Genomic DNA, 17,995 nt, shown 5'->3' on the forward strand with positions numbered 1-17,995 from the left:
GTCCTGGCAAAATTAATTTTCTTGGCCTGTGTGTTGGTTTCACTGTGTATGTTCAGATGATAATTCACTGAGCTGAACTTTTAGAACTTTATATTCTGCTTCAATGAAAGGTTTATTTAAAAAGAAGTAATTTTTTCCTTTTTTTAATTTAATGTTTATTTTAGAGAGAGTGCATGAGCGTGAGTAGGGGACGGGCAGAGAGAGAGAGGGAAAACAGAGGATCCAAAACCGGTTCTGCACTGTGATGTGGGGCTCGAACTCAGGGACTGTGAGATTATGACCTGAGCCAAAGTCAGAGGCTTAACTGACTGAGCCACCCAGGCGCCCTTAAAAAGAAAAACTTTTTTTTAAAGTTTTGTTTTTAATGTTTTATTTTTGAGAGACAGAGACAGAGTGTGAGCAGGCGAGGGGCAGAGAGAGAGAGAGACACAGAACTTGAAGCAGGCTCCAGGCTCTGCGCTGTCAGCACAGTGCACAACATGGGGCTTGAACCCACCAATTGTGAGACCATGACCTGAACTAAAGTTGGACGTTCAACCAACTGAGCCACCCAGGCATCCCAAGAAGAAACTATTTTAATTAACACTTCTATCCTGAGGTCTATAGTACTCTGACTCTGGAGGGCTTTATGCTGATGCCTCCCTGACCATCTATTTGGGCAGTGATGGGAAATCACTTCAGTGTGTGGTGTCCCTGAACTGGGACTTTTTTTTTTTCTTTTTTTTTTTTAGGTTTATTTTGAGAGAGAGTGAGCAGGGGAGAGGCAGAGAGAGAGGGAAAGAGAATCCCAAGGAGGTTCTGCATTGTCAGTGTAGAGCCCGACATGGGGCTTGAACTCATGACCATGAGATCCTGACCTGAGCTGAAATCAAGAGTGGGATGTTTAACCAACTGAGCGACCCACGCACCCTAAGCTGGATTCTAAGTAAAGGTCTTATACTTGATGGGCTGGTGATACTTCACCTCACCAAGTCACCAATCCCTTACTCCAAAAACTAACGTAGGTATTACACTAGGGATTTCTGATCCCTTCTATCTTGAATCATCTGTCACTCATTTTGTAAAAAGAGAAAGGGCGAGGCAGGAGCCTCAGCAAGAGGGAGGAGGAGCAAAGAAGGGACACCCATCTCCCAAGTAATAAAATGATTGCTTTAAAGAGAGCCAGGGGGAGGTGGTGCCTGGCTGGCTCATTTGGTAGAGTGTGTGACTCTTGATCTCAGGGTCATGGGTTCAAGTCCCACCTAGGGTGTTGGAGCCTATTTAAAAAAAGGAAGAAAGAAAAGAAAAAAAGAAAAAAAAAAAACTATGGAGTTCATTAGGTAGTGTGGCTCTTTTAAATCTAGAGGTATGTGAGTCAGCAAATTTGCCTCTGCCCTTGATAAATTATGAAGGTTCACCAAGACCTGGACTCAAATGCTAAAGGTTACAAATCTTTTCTGACTCCTGTTTTAACCAAACTGTGCTGCCATAATTGACTCAAATGTTTATTTAAAAGTCACTGGGTGGGGTAAGTGCTGGCATAGTGAATCATACTCAGTATATATACATTCAATAAACATGGGAAACTTGCTTGAACTGAGTGTTTTTCTTATATGGAAGCACGCACCTCTCAGGGTGTGTGGGGCCTGAGCTCTGCCACCTGCAGTCTGTGTGTCCTTGGCAAAGGAGCTAAAACCCTGAGGCCCAGCTCCCTCAGCCCTAAAATGGAAATAATTTTATCTTAGGCAAAGGTAACTGAATGTATCAAAAGAGAGATGATAGGGGCTTCTGGGTGGCTCAGTCGGTTAAGCGTCTGACTTCAGGCCCAGGTCATGATCTCACAGTTTGTGGGTTCGAGCCCTGCATTGGGTTCTGTGCTGACTGCTCAGAGCCTGGAGCCTGCTCCAGATTCTGTGTCTCCTCTCTCTGCCCCTCTGCCCGTTGCACTCTGTCTCTCTCTGTCTCTCTCTCTCTCAAACATTAAAAAAATTAAAAAGATGACAGATGTGAAAATTCCATAAATTTTCAATATTCCTGTAAATATGAGGGATAAAACATCGTGTGAGTGGGGTCTTGGTAAAACTTTAGTAAAAGAGCTTGGAAATATCTGCACTAGTCAGTTTAGAACAGATATGATATTTGCAGAACATCCCTTTGTACAAGCATTACTATTAGTGATCTGATAACATACATGTCTTATTCCAGTGATATCTAGATCCTCATGACCACTGAATGTCATCTGTTCAGGTCTGCATGTTGTGTTGGTTCTGTGGGGTTTTGTTTGTTTGTTTTGTTTGTTTTTAAGATTTGATTTTTAAGTAATCTCTACACCCAATGTGGGGCTGAAACTTCCAACCCTAAGATCAGAGTCACATGCTTTACCAATTGAGCAAGCCAGGTGCCCCAATTCTGTGCATCTGTGTAGTGAATCCCCTGGTTCCCATTCCCATTCACTGAATCCATGCCTTTTGTTTTAAAGTCTTCCATTTCTTGCCATGCATACTTCATTCCGTTATTTCTGACAATGCCAGGCCACAAAAAGCAACAGAAGCAGCTATGTCTGGAGGTGACTGCGAGGTGGGGGAAACCATAGCTTCTCAAGTCTTGCTCCCTAAGTTCTGAGATTGGCTCTTTTTTCAGTTACCTGAGCAAGTTTTACCTCTGCGGTTATGAAGAAGGGAGAATCCCTATCTTTTATTTTTTTCTCTTGAGAACTTACAGCCCTTTTATCCTTGGAATCAAATAAATAAAGGCTTCTATTTAGTGAAGTCTATTATTTTGTGAACAGTCAATGAGGTGTACATACAGAGGAACTAATGCTTTGGGGCTTGATTTTGTTTTCCTATCATTGTTGAGGCAACCGGTGGATCGTATGTATCACATGTAGGCACAGTGGGCATCAAAAGATCTCAGTTCAAATCCCCTTTTTGTCACTTATGAGCTGTGCAACACTGAATGGGTCTCCTGTTGTCTTCAAATTTCCCTTTCTCCATTTGTAAAATTAAAATTAAAATTCCTTTTTCCACTATTTGGGGGAGCAAGAGTTTGATGGTAAATATGGTATTTATGGTAATATGGTAAATGTAAAAAAAAAAACCCTTTGGATTGCAAGTAACTTGTTCTGTGAGTGTTCTGCAAGATGCGCAAACATTTTTAATAAATTTTAACTTGATAAATGAATGATGTCTTGCAATACAAGTAGTGACACTGAATGTCACATGATCACAACTGAGACAATGGTTCTCTCTCTCTTTCTCTCACTGTGGGGTTGTGGATGATCACCAATGCAATGTCACATTTCTGTGAAATCCTCAAAAGGAGGCAAAAGCAAGTGTCATTGGATAGGTTTCTTGTTAAAATTGCATGAAAAGAAAGATTCCATTGAGCCAATAGATATCACTGATTCTGTTAGTGGTGGTGAAAGTTGTCCTACACAATAACCCTCCTCTCTCTTGTCTCCCTCCTACCAGCCACAAAGGTTTTCAAAGGTAAGTGCAGGTTAATTTATTTTCTTTATATTTTGTATTTTCTTTATTATTTTGTATTATATTACAGTACTGTAATCATTTTTGTGTGAATATTTTTGGATTGTGGAACAAATTATCTGAGTTTCCATTATTTCTTATGGGGAAATTTAGTTTGATATACAAGAGCTTTGGATTACTTCCAGAACGAATAATGCTCCCAAACCAAGGTTTTACTGTATAAACTTACTTGTTACATGTTTGGACATTTAAGAGTTACATTACCTAGTTTATGTTTAAATACTTGTAATGTTTGTACAGTACACTAAAATATTTCAAAAGGCTTTCATTTTCTAGGACAAAATATACTATAGTGTTTGATAAAGTATTAAAGGATAAACTTTTTTATATGCAAGGATTTCCCCCCCAAATCATAAATTCACCAACTGGTCATTACTCAAAATCCAGAATATTTTTCAGTTTTTGTGATTAAATAATTTACTTCACTGGCTCTCAATCAGAACCATCTAGAGTGTTTAAAAAAAAAAGAAAAAGAAAAAGAAAAACATTCCCTGGGCTCCAACCCAGACGTTTTAGAACAGAATCTCCAGGGCATGGCATTAGAAGCAAAAGAGTAAAGTACCCCATACTTTTATCTTTATCAGTGGGCCAAAGTCCCTTTAGATGAAAGTAAATCTAGCTGATTGGTTACCTTATAAACACCACAGGTGGAATTAGCAGTGAGTGTACAGAAGCTTTAGACTTCAAGCTCACAGTTGTCTAAGAAGAGAACACTTCCATGGATCCACTTGTGATTCTGGTGCTCTGTCTCTCCTGTTGGCTTCTCCTTTCTCTCTGGAAACAGAACATTGGGAAGGGGAAGCTCCCGTCTGGCCCTCATCCTCTCCCTTTTATTGGAAATATCCTACAGGTAGATGTGAAGAACATCGGCAAATCCTTATGCAATGTAAGTATGCTTTATGCTCCTCCAGCAGTTTGCAAAGGGTATGTACATTAACCTCTGCTTTTAAATAAAATATCTTTACGAAAATATATTAAATTATAGTATATTAAAATAAAAACATCAAGATATATCTATAAAGCAAATACTCCTTGCGGAGTATTGTCAAGAATAGTGGAATAAGGGGTGCCTGGCTGGGTCAGTCAGTAGAGCGTGCGACTCTTGATCTCAGGGTCATGAGTTTGAGCCCCACAATGGGTGTAGAGATCACTTTTAAAAAATAGTGTAATAATGTTTTCTATGAATAGAGAAATATTTAGGTCGTTCTTTGGTATCATCAAAATAATCAAATGGCAAAAGCGAGGAATGTTGCTGCCCTTCTTTGTTTCAGAGACATTTGGTATGACTTCTGGCTGGAGGTAAACGGTAAGGGAGGTAGTTTGTGATTGGAGATTTCATTCGAGAAGTCATCTACTACATAAACTGTGTTTTATTCAGAATAGTCATGAAAATTGAACTCTGAAGAAGCAAATTGTGCCTGATGTCAAGGAAGTAGTTTTGAATAGTAGTTCATTTGCATGAGTGAATGAAAGAAAAAAATCCTTGGGGCCAGCTGGATGGTAACAGAATCCCTTTGGATTCTGTACAGAACTGCTGTCTGTACCCCAAGAATGCTGCAAGAAAGAAGCAATTCTCCTTCTATGAGATGCTGGCCTCTGTGATGCTTGCTCTCTTTTTATGTTAGTAATACCAGCAGATCTCAAAGTGGAGTGGGCCTTAGCATCATCTGTGGTGATTTTTAAAAAAAAATACAGAATTCTAATGTCCATCGTAAGGCTACAGAGATAGAATCTCCAGGGGATGAGCTTTACAGATGATCCTGAAACCATCAGCTGGGTATTGGTCCCCAGGTAGGCACTGGGGACTGGTAAATTGCTCAGGCATCAGAGGTCTGCCAAGCAGGGTTGAAACTGGGGTGTTCTGTTATTAGACACTGGAAATATATAGGAAATTCTTTGAACTTCAGTCTCTCTATACAACAGGGTAAATAAACCTCGCTCAAGGTGTTGATGTGATGGTTAGTTGTAATAATCTGAGTAATAATAGTCTGGGCCATTGCCTGTCACATCAGTGGCCCTCTCTATGTGTCAGCTGTAACAATCTTATTTATACATAACATCCAGAAATAGGTGAAGCTACGTTTGGCAGAATAAAAACATCAACAATATGATGATGATATCAGGTTTAATCATGCACACACACACAAATGCACAAAATATAGCCAAACTGTGACTTCTTTGGGTAATAATATATACATTTTCTTTGTGTTTCTCAGCTCTCAAAAACCTATGGCCCGGTTTTCACTCTGTATTTTGGCATGAAGCCTGCTGTTGTGCTGCATGGATATAAGGCAGTGAAGGAAGCCCTGATTGATCTAGGAGAAGAGTTTTCTGCAAGAGGAAGTTTCCCATTAGCTGAAAGAATTAATAAAGGACATGGTAGGTGTGCTGGTATGCAGGTTCAGCACTGGTTATGGGAGTAGGAAGGATGGAAAACAGGAATTTGAAGGGTAACTCAGCAGAACTTGGCCCATCTACAAGGCTTCCTCCTCCTTGCCTAGGACCTCTGTCCCAGTTTCTGTCTTCCCTCTGGTAGGAATCCTTTTCGCCAATGGAAAGAGATGGAAGGAGATGCGGCGTTTCTGCCTCATGACCCTGCGGAATTTGGGGATGGGGAAGAGTGACCTTGAGAGCCGAGTTCAAGAGGAAGCCTACTACCTCATGGAAGAGTTGAGAAAAACCAATGGTGGGTTATTCTATAACTCTGACCTTGGCAGGCTGTTTGTTCTCTTGTCTACTGATATCCTTGGAAACATTTCAGCCCTTTTGTGGAGGAGAAAGGGTGTGCAGCAGAGAACCAAGGGAGGTTTTGTGTATCTATGCTTGTTATGTATGTCCTTCCATGACCGTGCATAGGCTGTGTATACAAAAGGTCATTTAATCCTATTCTGTCCCAAATTTGTTAATTTCCAAATCGTTATGTCATGAAGGTAGAACGTTTGGGGAGTCATTTTTTCAAAGAGTTAGAGAACAATGTTTTTCTCATAATGTATATGTGCATTACCTGTTTCAGAACATGTCACCAGGGAATACTTGTCAGGTGGACACAGTGGAAGTGACCTCATCACCCCCTGATGGAGCACATGTAACAAGTGACATGTGCTTTTACTTCATTGGTCTGTATGTGTTTGGTCAGCTTCATTGATCTGTCCGAAGGTTTCTTCCCAGGCCCATGTCTACGTTTCTGGCAGTAATGATCCTTTTTTTATGGTTGTAATTCCCCAGGCATCTTTAGTGCAGCCCTTATCAGTTGTGATTTCCCTATAAACAGCTATTTAAAATTTTTTTTAATTTAAAATTTAAATTAGTTTCAAATGTACAAGTTAGTGATTGAACACATTCATTACCCAATGCTCATCACAAATGCCCTCCTTAATCCCCATCATCTGTTTAACCCATCCCCCCCCACCTCCATGCTGGTAACCATCAGTTTGTTCTGTATAGTTAAGAGTCTGTTTCTTGGTTTGCCTTTCTCTTTCTTTTTTTTCCCTCTTGCTCATTTGTTTCTGAAGTTCCACATATGAGTGAAATGATATGGTATTTGTCTTTCTCTGACTTATTTCGCTTAGCATAATACACTCCAGCTCTATCCATGTCATTGCAAACGGCAAGATGTCATTCTTTTTGATGGCTAAGTAATATTCCATTGGTTATATATATACCACTTCTTTATCCATTCATCAGTCGTGAGCACTTAAGCTATTTCCATAATTTGGCTATTGCACATAATGCTGCTATAAACATCGGGGTACATGTATCCCTTTGAATTAGTAGTTTTGTATCCTTTGGGTAAATATCTAATAGTGCAATTGCTGGATCATAGAGTAGTTCTATTTTTTGAGGAACCTCCATACTGTTTTCCAGGGTGACTGTAAACAATTATTTTTAAATTACCAGTTTGAGTTATTTAATGTTGCTCGCTAATCTGTAGTATTATTTAATATATGTTAAGAAATATATGCTATAGCATAATCCTGAAAATTACACAAATACCAAGTTATAAAATGATTTATTTAAGTTTCAGCTATTAATAACTCTTTACCCTGCCCCCCTTATTAGTTGACTTTCCTTATATTACTCTCCTTTATAGTCTATTAATCATGTTTCTAATTTTCTCTATTTTGTAATGTTTTGACATCTTAGAGGCCTTGCAGAACCAGGGAACAACCTCCCCTCCCAGGGGTAATGAATTACTAGATATAGCAAACATCTTGTCTTAGAGCATGTCTTTGATTTGTAAATCAGCCTATCCACAGCCCATACCCCCAGCTGCCTCCTTTACCAAGTTCTCACACACCAAGCCAATACTCTCCCTACTCTAAATCAACGCAGGGCCAATTACTGAAGAGCTGGGGAACACCCCTGTAACCCAGAGCCCTCTGCAACTGTTCAAACTATCTGATCCTAAATGTACTCAGCATACCTACCCTGCCTTGCTCACTCCTTCCCATGAAAGCCCCAATGAAGGCTCTGGCCCATGCTTTCCCTCTGTTCCTTCTGCCTCCTCATCTACCTTGGTGCTTCCCTCTTGGGAACTCTGAGTAACAAACTATCTTTTCAATTGCTATCTTCTCCTGATCTACTGGCCTCACGATCTAAATAAAAATTCCAGGTGCATTTTAAAATCATTGGATTTGGGTTAGAACTTATATGGTAATTATTTTACCCCCCTCTGTCAGCTCCAGTGACTTATGAAGTGCTTGTCACAATGAATCTGATTTTCACTGTGGATTTCAAATTACCCTGCTTTTTAATTCTCTCTCTAAAATGAAGCAAAAGATTAAAAACCAAATTTTAGCTGTGAATCTCTCTCTCTCTCTCTCTCTCTCTCTCTCACACGCACACACACACACACATACACACACACACACACACACACACACACACAGAAATCTCAAGGCCTTCTTAAATTTATCCCCTACCTTCTAGAATAAGTTTTTCCAAAAGCTTACTGTCCTTGAGTGTTTCAACTGAAAAGGAGTCTGGAATAGGAGCAGTTAACTAAACATGTTTCCTATTTTTTAATTCTGTCTCATTTCTTCCTTGTTTTTGATTCTGGTCACCTTAATTACATTGATGATGTGAATTTGGGGCCTTTTGCATATAAAGTTTATTGATCATTTGATTATAGCAATTTCATTTAAATATTTCCCACTAAAAATATAAAACTTTTCCTCTGCTTTCATTTATCTGTAAAATGACAGAATTGACTTAAATGATAGTCCAAGTAAAAAATTTATAGCAACTATATGGGCTTCTGCTAATGGCTATATATAGTAATATTCCAGAATTCCACAAGAGGGCAGGCTGTCCAAATAAATGTGGGGCCTGATGGACACTATTTCCTAGAGAAGAAAATTATTTTTTTCCATATTGCAATAAAGAAATAAAAGGACTCTATTTATTGCCTTTTCTGTTTTTAAAAAAAATTTTTAAGTAGGTTCCATGCTGAACGTGGGGCTTGATCTCATGAGCCAGCCAGGCGTCCCAGGACTCTTTATCAAGTTCATCTTTTTTGTCTGCTTATCTGTGACTTAAGTTTGAAATAAAGATTTCTTATTTTACTTTTATTTTAAGCAAATTGTATTGTAATTTGTATTCATTTGTGTTAGTTTTCTTCTCATATAATATGAATAGCTTTTGCTTTTTTACATTCATTCCATCCAGTATCTGCATTTTTCCATAATCTTCCTTTCTCTAATCTTTTCCTCTGCTGATTTTACACATGGGTCACTTCAACTATTCATTGTACATAAAAGGTTTCCAGGTCCTTAGTCATTTTTTTCTCTTCCTTATATGAGTGCTAATTGCAAGCTTACCAAACAGGTGTGATTCTTCATTCATAACCTGAATCATTACGTAGTTTTTAAAAATTTATTTTTATTATTATTATTTTTAAGTAATCTCCACACCCAATGTGGAGCTTGAACACACGACTCCAAGACCAACAGTTGCATGCTCCATGTACTGCCACGCACCCCTCTTAGGTGTTTTTAAAAGTCGCTTCTTGGGGCATCTGGTGGGCTCAGTCAGTAAAGTCGGTCTTGATCTCGGGGTCATGAGTTTAAGCCCTGCGTTGGCTAAAAAGTAAAAGAAGGGAAGAGAGAGAGAGGGTGACAGGAAAAGAGGGAGGGAGGGAGGGAGGGAGGGAGGGAGGAAGGAAGGAAGGAAGGAAGGAAGGAAGGAAGGAAGGAAGGAAGGAAGGAAGGAAAGAAGGAAGGAAGTGACTTCTTCAAATTTGTTTCTTTTGTTCTTCAAAGTAATAGTCCCCTTGGGTAAAAATCAGGTAAACAAATGTAGTGATATACGAATTTGCGTGTCATCCTTGTGCAGGTGCCATGCTAATCTTCTCTGTATCATTCCAATTTTAGTATATGTGCTACTGAAGTGAGCACCAAATGTAGTGATATAAATGGAGTATTTGGAAAACTACTATTAAACAAACGAGGATGGAATGGGCTTCACATTAAAAAAAAATTTTTTTTTTACATGTATTTATTTTTGAGAGACACAGACAGAGTGCAAGCAGGGGAGGGGCAGAGAGAGGAGACACAGAATCTGAAGCAGGCTCCAGGCTCCGAGCAAGCTGTCAGCACAGAGCCGGACTCGGGGTGTGAACCCACGAACCGAACTGTGAGATCGATCATGACCTGAGCTGAAGTCCGATGCTCAACTGACTGAGCCACCCAGGCAGGAATGGACTTCACTTTTAAGGGAAAAGTGACAAGTTGATTTTAAGCATACTAAAATTTTCACCGATAAAGGGATTGCTAGGTAGATATTGCTTTAGAGGTTCTAAAATTACCTTTATCTGTTATCAACAACAAAGACTTTTATTTGTATATTTTAATGCTATTTAATAAATCTTTCCTATTCTTTTTTTTTTAAATCTCTCCTATTCTTTAGCCTTACCCTGTGACCCCACTTTCGTCCTGGGCTGTGCTGCCTGTAATATGGTCTGCTCCATTATTTTCCAAAATCGTTTTGATTATACACATCAGACTTTACTTGGCTTCCTGGAAAGATTTCATGAAAACAGCAAGATTTTGAGCTCCTCATGGGTCCAGGTGAGGTCAAGATCCTCTCTTCCTGAGAAGCTACTTATACTGTTTTGTCCAAGTCCAAAATTCTGTATGAACCATGCTGTGAAGTGAATGAAAACTAGACATTTTGGATGTTATAATGTGGTAACTGTGGAAATCAGATTCTTCTCCATTCTTGAGATTTGTTTTGTTTGTTTTGCTTGCTATAGGTTTGTGCTATTGTTTTTTTTGTGTTTTTTTTTACTTTTTTTAATGTTTTATTTTATTTTTGAGAGAGAGAGAGAGAGAGAGAGAGAGAGAGACAGAGTACAAATGGGGGAGGGGCAGAGAGAGAGGGAGACACAGAAGCCAAAGCAGGCTCCAGACTCCAAGCTGTTAGCACTGAGCCGATGTGGGGCTTGAACTCACGAACCATGAGATCATGAGGCTCGAACTCATGAACCATGAAATCATGACCTGAACCAAAGTCAGATGCTTAATGGACTGAGCCACCCAGGCACCCCCGTGTGTGCTGGGTTTTTTGCTTTCTATAGGCTGTAGATGTTTATTTAGTGACTTTTCTGAACTGTTTTTGCTAAGTCTCTTGTCATGTGCGGTCTCTGAAATCTCTGTTCCTTTAGCTTGTATTAAGCTAATGTTTTGATGGAAGTTTCCTTGAATGTGAGGAGCTGAAATGAAGGGAGAAAGAGGGGGTGGGGAGAGAAAGGGAGGGGGAGAAGGGGGAGAAAGAGAGAGAACTGGAGGGAAGAAGGGAGGGACAGAGGAAGGGAGGGAAAGAGAGGGAGGGAGGGAGGGGGAAGGCAGGAAGGAAGGGAGGGAGGGAGAGGGAGGGAGGGAGGAAGGAACTAATGAATTTTTCCAGATTGGCTCTGTGCTGGGACACTCCTTCAATGCTTTCATCAGACTGTTTTCAATTCTTTCTCAGCTTGTGCTGAGCCAAGATCATCCAGAGGTGAAAGCTTAGGGTCTTCTGAGGTCTTTTCTTAGCCTATGTCCTGCTTTCTAAACTTTTTTTTTTTTTTTTTTTTTTGTTTAATGTTTATTTATTCTTGAGAGAGAGAGACAGAGTGTGAGTGGGGGAGGAGCAGAGGGAGAGGGAGACACAGAATCCGAAGCAGGCTCCAGGCTCTGAGCTGTCAGCACAGAGCCCAACGCGGGGCTCGAACCCACGAACCATGAGATCACGACCTGAGCCAAAGTCAGACGCTTTAACCGACTGAGCCACCCAGGCGCCCCCTAAACTTTAAATTTCTAACTTCCTCAGTATACATGGGTGCTTTTGAATGCCCTAATTTCCAGAAGTTACTCTCTCCTCAGCTTTTCTTCCTAGGATTTTGATGTTGTATCCTATGCCTTAACTAATCTTTGCCCGAGGAGGCTATGGGTTATTCATTTATTTGCCTTACAGAGTTTTGGAGACATACCTACTGCTTTTCCACCCTGAGTTCTAAGTTAGATGAGACAAAGACCAGAGCCCTTCAGATTGCCCCAGAGAAGTGGCAACAGAGAAAACATTTTTTTGTGAGGATGGTCAGCTCTACTCTTTCTTGAACTAGAAACCAGAGTCCCATGCAAGAAGCTGCTCTTGTTAAGACCCCTGCCAAACTGAGGAAAGAGGTGGGACAAGGACAAATTAAAAATTTCACAAAGCTTTCCCGCCATTTTCAAGTTACCTTTTTCTTAATTCAGCATTCACTTGATTGCTTTGTTTTCTAGAGTTCAGACAAGTTGATTCTCATGGTTTTTGCTAAAATTTTCAGCCTTTTTTTGAGAGGGACCTACCTTTGGAGCTGTCTACTGTGACATTTTCACCAGTTATACTCAGTGAAGTGAATTTTTGAATACCGAACTCCTGCCCAGGGCAAGCGTCCTGGAGTGTGCATCTGAGAAAGATAGTTGAAGCCTTTATTTCACAGACAAGAAGACAAATGTCCAAATATGGAGCTGGTGCAATTCAAGCCCATTTGTTCCCTGGTCTGTGATTTTTCCACTAAACCTCAAACCTCAGTTTCCATAAGCTACTTTGGTGACTGCCTGGAAACATGACCACATCACTCCATGGGCATGCAGGCCCCTGCTGGAAGGTTCCCATTGCCCACAAGGTTTGTCCTCCACTCACTTAGTGACCTCTTCATCACATTACTTAACAGAAGTATGCTAATTTAGGAAGGAAGAGAATATCTCCTTTAAGAAGAGAAAACGTTTGGGACCACAGATGCTACCAGGGAACACCGACTAGGGAGTAGCTTTGTGCTATATATCAAGTTGCCCAAACTCCCTTAACTTTGGTCTTCATCTATAAAATGTGAATCATAGTAATTCGTGTCATTCTATATTTCAAGGTTGTAGGGAGGAATTAATATTTAAAAAATGAGAGAATTGGGGCACCTGGGTGGGTCAGTCACTTCAGTCAGTTGAGCATCCAACTCTTGATTTTGGCTCAGGTCATGATCCCAGGGACATGGGATTGAGCCCCACGTTGGGCTCTGTGCTGACAGCACACAGGGCCTGCTTGGACTTCTCTCCCTCCTCTCTCTCTGTCTCTGCCCCTCCCCCCACTTGCACCTGCACCTTCTCTCAAAATAAATAAACTTAAAAAAAAAAGTTTCTCTCTCTCTCTCTCCCTTTGCCCCTCTGCCCTGCTTGTATTCTCTCTCATTCTTTCTAAAAATTAAAAAATAGGCATGCCTGGGTGGCTCAGTCGGTGGAGCATCCAAACTCTTAATTTCAGTGCCAATGTGATCTCATGGTTCATGAGATTGAGCCCCACATCGGGCTCTGTGCTGATGGCACAGAGCCTCCTTGGTGTTCTCTCTCTCCCTCTCTCTGCCCCTCCCCACACTTTCACTCTCCCAAAATAAATAAATAAACTTGAAAAAATAAACTCATTTAATGTCATAGACTCTGGGTCTAGAGTTCTTTCTTGCCCAGCAAGAAAGCAGGACACAGGATTAAAATGCGAGAGATGACTAATGTCCTGGAGAAGACAAGAGCCCCGATTAAGGGTCCTTGCTCCATTTTATTAGGATCAGAAGGCTTACAAACATGGTAATGGACGTGAACAAAGGGACAATGAAACTGTGAACATTAACTCATGGACATGAGCGAAAGAGGGGTTTGAAGATATGCGGAGTTAGGGGTTTGGGTCAATACAAAACAAAGGTTTTTTACAGCAGGCGGAAGGTTGTTTATAGCAGACGTGAGGCACCACTTATCTAGCAAGAAATAACACTAGACCCAGAGTCTATGACAATTTAAAAAATTAAAAAATTTAAGTTAAAAAAAGAGAGAATTGACATAAAGATGCCTTAATACTATGAGGTTGATGTATGTGTATAGGAAATTATTATTATCTTCCATCATCTGGTCAGAGTTTGTTCCCGTAAGTATCCCTATGAGCATTAGACAGTTACTTTTATATGCACATTAAATGCTTCCCCAGAAGATAGAGACCCATTTTTTTCTTCATCTCATTTCTTTAATGTTTTTAATTTAATAATTAATTTTTTTTTTTTTTTATCCTTAAGATCTACAATAGTTTCCCTGCTCTCATTGATTACCTCCCAGGAAGTCATCGCAAAATATTTAAAAATTTTACTTATACATACAATTATATTTTAGAGAAAATCAAAGAACACCAAGAATCCTTGGACATTAACAATCCTCGGGATTTCATTGATTACTTCTTGATCAAAATGAAACAGGTAAAATGTTGATGACAGATCATTTATTTGCCTGCATTTTTGGGGTTCACTGATTAGTTCTGTACTTATCGGGGATGTTTCAATAGGCAAGAAATGCTTGGCCAAACACTTTAGGTTCTTATGTATGCATGGATCTGGATTGAGCATCATAGAAGATCTAAGATTGAATTGCTAAATACCTGGAATACATGGAAACTGTTTGTTAGGTTTCTACCTGAGAAGAAAGAGAATGTACACTTGTTTTGAGGGTTGATGTAGATCCTCAAATATTTGCAATAAGGAATAGGGGAGGGAATTTCAGATTGGTAGAGTGGTATGATGAGAGGTTCAGGGGTGTGTATTGTCAAAGAGATTGGATGGATAGAAGAGAGAAGTCTTCGCTGAGTGTAGCCAAACATGAATTTGGACAGATACAGAGTTGCACATTGGTGTCTGTCAAGTAACTGTAAACCCGAGTGTTGGCATGACAAGTTTTGATTTTATCAGGTAGGTGTATGAGCCACAAGAGTGGAATGCAAGTAATTATTGGGGGAAATTATCCTGGGAGCCCTGGAGAATGATCTGTATGATAAGAATGGGACTCCAGAACCAACCGTGAGATTTTTCATTTCTTTGGACTTTGGCTTGATAAGAGTCTGGACCATGGAAATACAGAGGATCCTGAAATCAAATCAAATTGTTCATCTTGTCACATCTCAGGGATCTATAGAGACTGGTTTTAGTTGGAGGAGAGGATAAGTAGGAACTGTAGGGGAAATTTTAGTAATAAGAACAGATACAGCATTTGAGAAGTTTAACCAAGGAGTGAAAGATTTAGATAATAAATCTGAATGAGTGATGGATCAAGTTGGAAATCATGTGACAACAGTAATGTAGATGACATAAGGACACTTGTGGAGGTACAAAGTCCTCTTTGAACTGGGGAGAGACCAAATCCAGAATGTATCCTAAGGAGCTAATTCTAGAGAAGGAAATTCCTTCATCTGAGGCCATCATTATTTTATCTAATCACCTTGTAACTCTGGGCAGAAATGAGAAACCAGTTAGTAAGCTAAAATGGCAAGGAGTCAAAGGTGCCCATGAGGGTGACTGTCAAAGAATTGTCCATGCATGTCAATTGGACTGCTCAAATCATGTATTCTGGGTGGAATGAAGTGAAGAAGACAGAATGGTTTGAAGAAACTGGAAGAGGGACGAAGCAAATTACTTCCACCCTCTTCTTTCTCTACTGATAGGGCAATTATTTTTATCTCTCTGGTGATCATCTGATTTGAGAATCTGATTAAAAAGTATGGACATTTGGGGTACCTGGGTGGCTCAGTCGGTTAAGCATCCGACTTCAGCTCAGGTCATGATATCACGGCTCATGATTTCAAGCCCTGAATCAGGCTCTGTGCTGACAGCTCAGAGCCTGGAGCCTGCTTCAGATTCTGTGACTCCCTCTCTCTCTCTGCCCCTCCCCTGCTAATGCTCTGTCTCTCTCTGTCTCTCAAAAAATAAATAAATGTTAAAAAAAATTTTTTTTTTTTAAGTATGGACATCTTCCCAGAAGAATGCACCTACATGAATTTTTTTTTTTTTTTTTTTTTTTTTGCACATATTTTGAGGAATTTTCTTAATGCTGGGAAGCCTCTCCACTGATCCTGGGCTAATTAAGGCTCTGACATCTCTCTTTCAATTAACAGTATTTCCTTAATACTATATTTTAAAATTGCATTGTTCCTCTGGTCTTCATCATAGTATTTAAATTCTATCTTATTCCTTTTTGTTGTTGTTAACATCTTCATAGAGTATAATTTACATACCAAACCCTTCACACATTTCAAGTACAATTCAGGAGTTGTGTATTTTCAGAGTTCTGCAACACCACAGCAATCAATTACCAAACATTTTCATCACCCTGAAAAGAAGCCCCATACGCGCCATTAGAAATCTCCATTGCCCCTGCTGAATCCTCCCTTCAGGCATCACTCCTCTACTTTCTGTCTTTATAGATTTGCTATTCTGGATGTTTCATATTAATGGACTTCTACAGTATGTGGTCTTTTGTTCTAGCTTCTTTCACTTAGCATGTTTTCAAGGTTCATTGATGTAACTTATATCAGTACTTCATTCCTTTGGTTGAATATTGTTCTGGAGTGGCTATGCCATATTTTATATAGCCACTCATTGGTTGATGGACATTTTGGTTGTTTCTGGTTTTCTGGTTATTATGAATAAACTTCTATGGACATTTGTGTACACGTTTTTGTATATACAAATGCTTTAATTTCTCTTGGGTATATACCTGGTGATAGAATTGCCGGGCCATATGATAACTTTGTATTTAACCTTGGGAGGAAGTGTGGTGGGTCAAAGACCTGAATGTAAGAGCTAAAAATGTAAAACTCGTAATTACAAGAAAACTTAGGCATAAAATTGGCTAAAATTGATAATCCATTTGTATGTAAGCACTGATTCTTTAAATTCGCTTCAACAGTAGGAAATGCTAAAAATGGTTTATTAGTGCCCTATTCTTTTTCCTCGCTTTAGAGTGATTTTGGGTTGGCAATGTTAGAAAACTGTGTGAAGTTGATGTTACTGGTGGGTCTAGTAAGTACAGCTATTGAGTGGGTTAAGCCTGTCTTAATGGAGTTGATTACATGTTAGGCATGCCACTGGTCACTTGGGGATTATAAAAACCTTATTAAATTAATGCTGGTCTATAGGAAGGGATAGGAAGAAATTATTATTATTATTATTATTATTATTATTATTATTATTATTTGTATTTTAGTGACCTCCATAGTAAGTATTTCAAATGGCCCTATGGTTATTATCGACTTTGTGTCATCCTTACCTTAAACCAACTTCGGTTGTCCTTGTGAAGTGCTTTTGCTCTCCCAATGTACAGTTTATGAGACCTCTATTCAGTCAGTCTCTTATCCTCAACATCTGCATTTCCCCTACACTCTCCTTCATCCCTTATGAGCAGTTAATGCTTAAATTTTCTGTCTTCATGTCTGTAGTATTTCTTCTATCTCTATATCCCCATTAATTCCTGTACTTGTTTCCTACTCCAAGTTGCCTCCTGCCTCACATCTAGAATAATCTGTTCTAGGATGTGCTGTCATGTTAGCTTTTGCACATTTTCAACCTCATAATGAGATTTTAGGCAATATAGAATCCACGTAAATTCTGTAACAGAAGAAGAGAATTGCAAATTCTCGATCTTGGTTTATACCATTTTTTGAGATATTGCTCTAATTTACTCATTTCTCTCTATTCAGATTGTGTTTGCCTACCTACAAGAGAAAACCCAATTAAAAATATTTTAAGAAAGTGTAGTGGGTTTATTTATCTCATGTACAGCGAATTTCATGTAGAGCAGTCCAGGACATGTACAGTAGCTCTGAAGTATCATGGACTCAGGTGCCTTCTATTTTTCTTTAGCACACTTAGTGTGTAGGCTTTATGTTCATGCTCAAATACTCGTGTTTCAAGATGATGTCTACACCACCACCACCACCTACATATCTGTGTTTTGAGTAAGAAGAAGGAAAGAGAAAGTAGCATCCATAGGCCATTGGTAAGAAATAGATTGCTTGGCCAATGTAGCTGCAAAGGAGGCTGGGAAGTGGAATTTGTAGGCAAGCAAGGGATAAGGAATAGGAAATGAAGATTGGGTCAGCTAATGCATACAGTTTTCCATACCATACAGTTATTATTTTAACACTGCCCTCTC

The 17,995-nt window shown here is 39.5% G+C and overlaps 1 protein-coding gene and 2 non-coding genes across 3 annotated transcripts in view; 1 reads left to right on the plus strand and 2 right to left on the minus strand.

The window, feature by feature from the left end:
• Positions 1-17,995, plus strand: part of LOC102957879 (cytochrome P450 2C41-like) — a 43,305-nt gene that overhangs the window by 5,484 nt on the left and 19,826 nt on the right. The window contains exons 2-7 of the mRNA XM_015536660.2: positions 3,450-3,467; positions 4,309-4,410; positions 5,741-5,903; positions 6,061-6,210; positions 10,431-10,591; positions 14,095-14,271. Coding sequence (XP_015392146.2) covers positions 3,450-3,467; positions 4,309-4,410; positions 5,741-5,903; positions 6,061-6,210; positions 10,431-10,591; positions 14,095-14,271 — 771 coding nt within the window. The remainder of the gene's footprint in view (positions 1-3,449; positions 3,468-4,308; positions 4,411-5,740; positions 5,904-6,060; positions 6,211-10,430; positions 10,592-14,094; positions 14,272-17,995) is intronic.
• LOC122232192 lies at positions 9,813-9,919 on the minus strand. The gene has a single exon (XR_006209539.1). It is a non-coding gene; the product is annotated as a U6 spliceosomal RNA (small nuclear RNA).
• Positions 11,713-11,798, minus strand: TRNAQ-UUG. Its single transcript has one exon. It is a non-coding gene; the product is annotated as a tRNA-Gln (tRNA).

Source organism: Panthera tigris, chromosome D2 (assembly GCF_018350195.1).
Source record: "Panthera tigris isolate Pti1 chromosome D2, P.tigris_Pti1_mat1.1, whole genome shotgun sequence".
Lineage (NCBI taxonomy): Eukaryota > Metazoa > Chordata > Mammalia > Carnivora > Felidae > Panthera > Panthera tigris.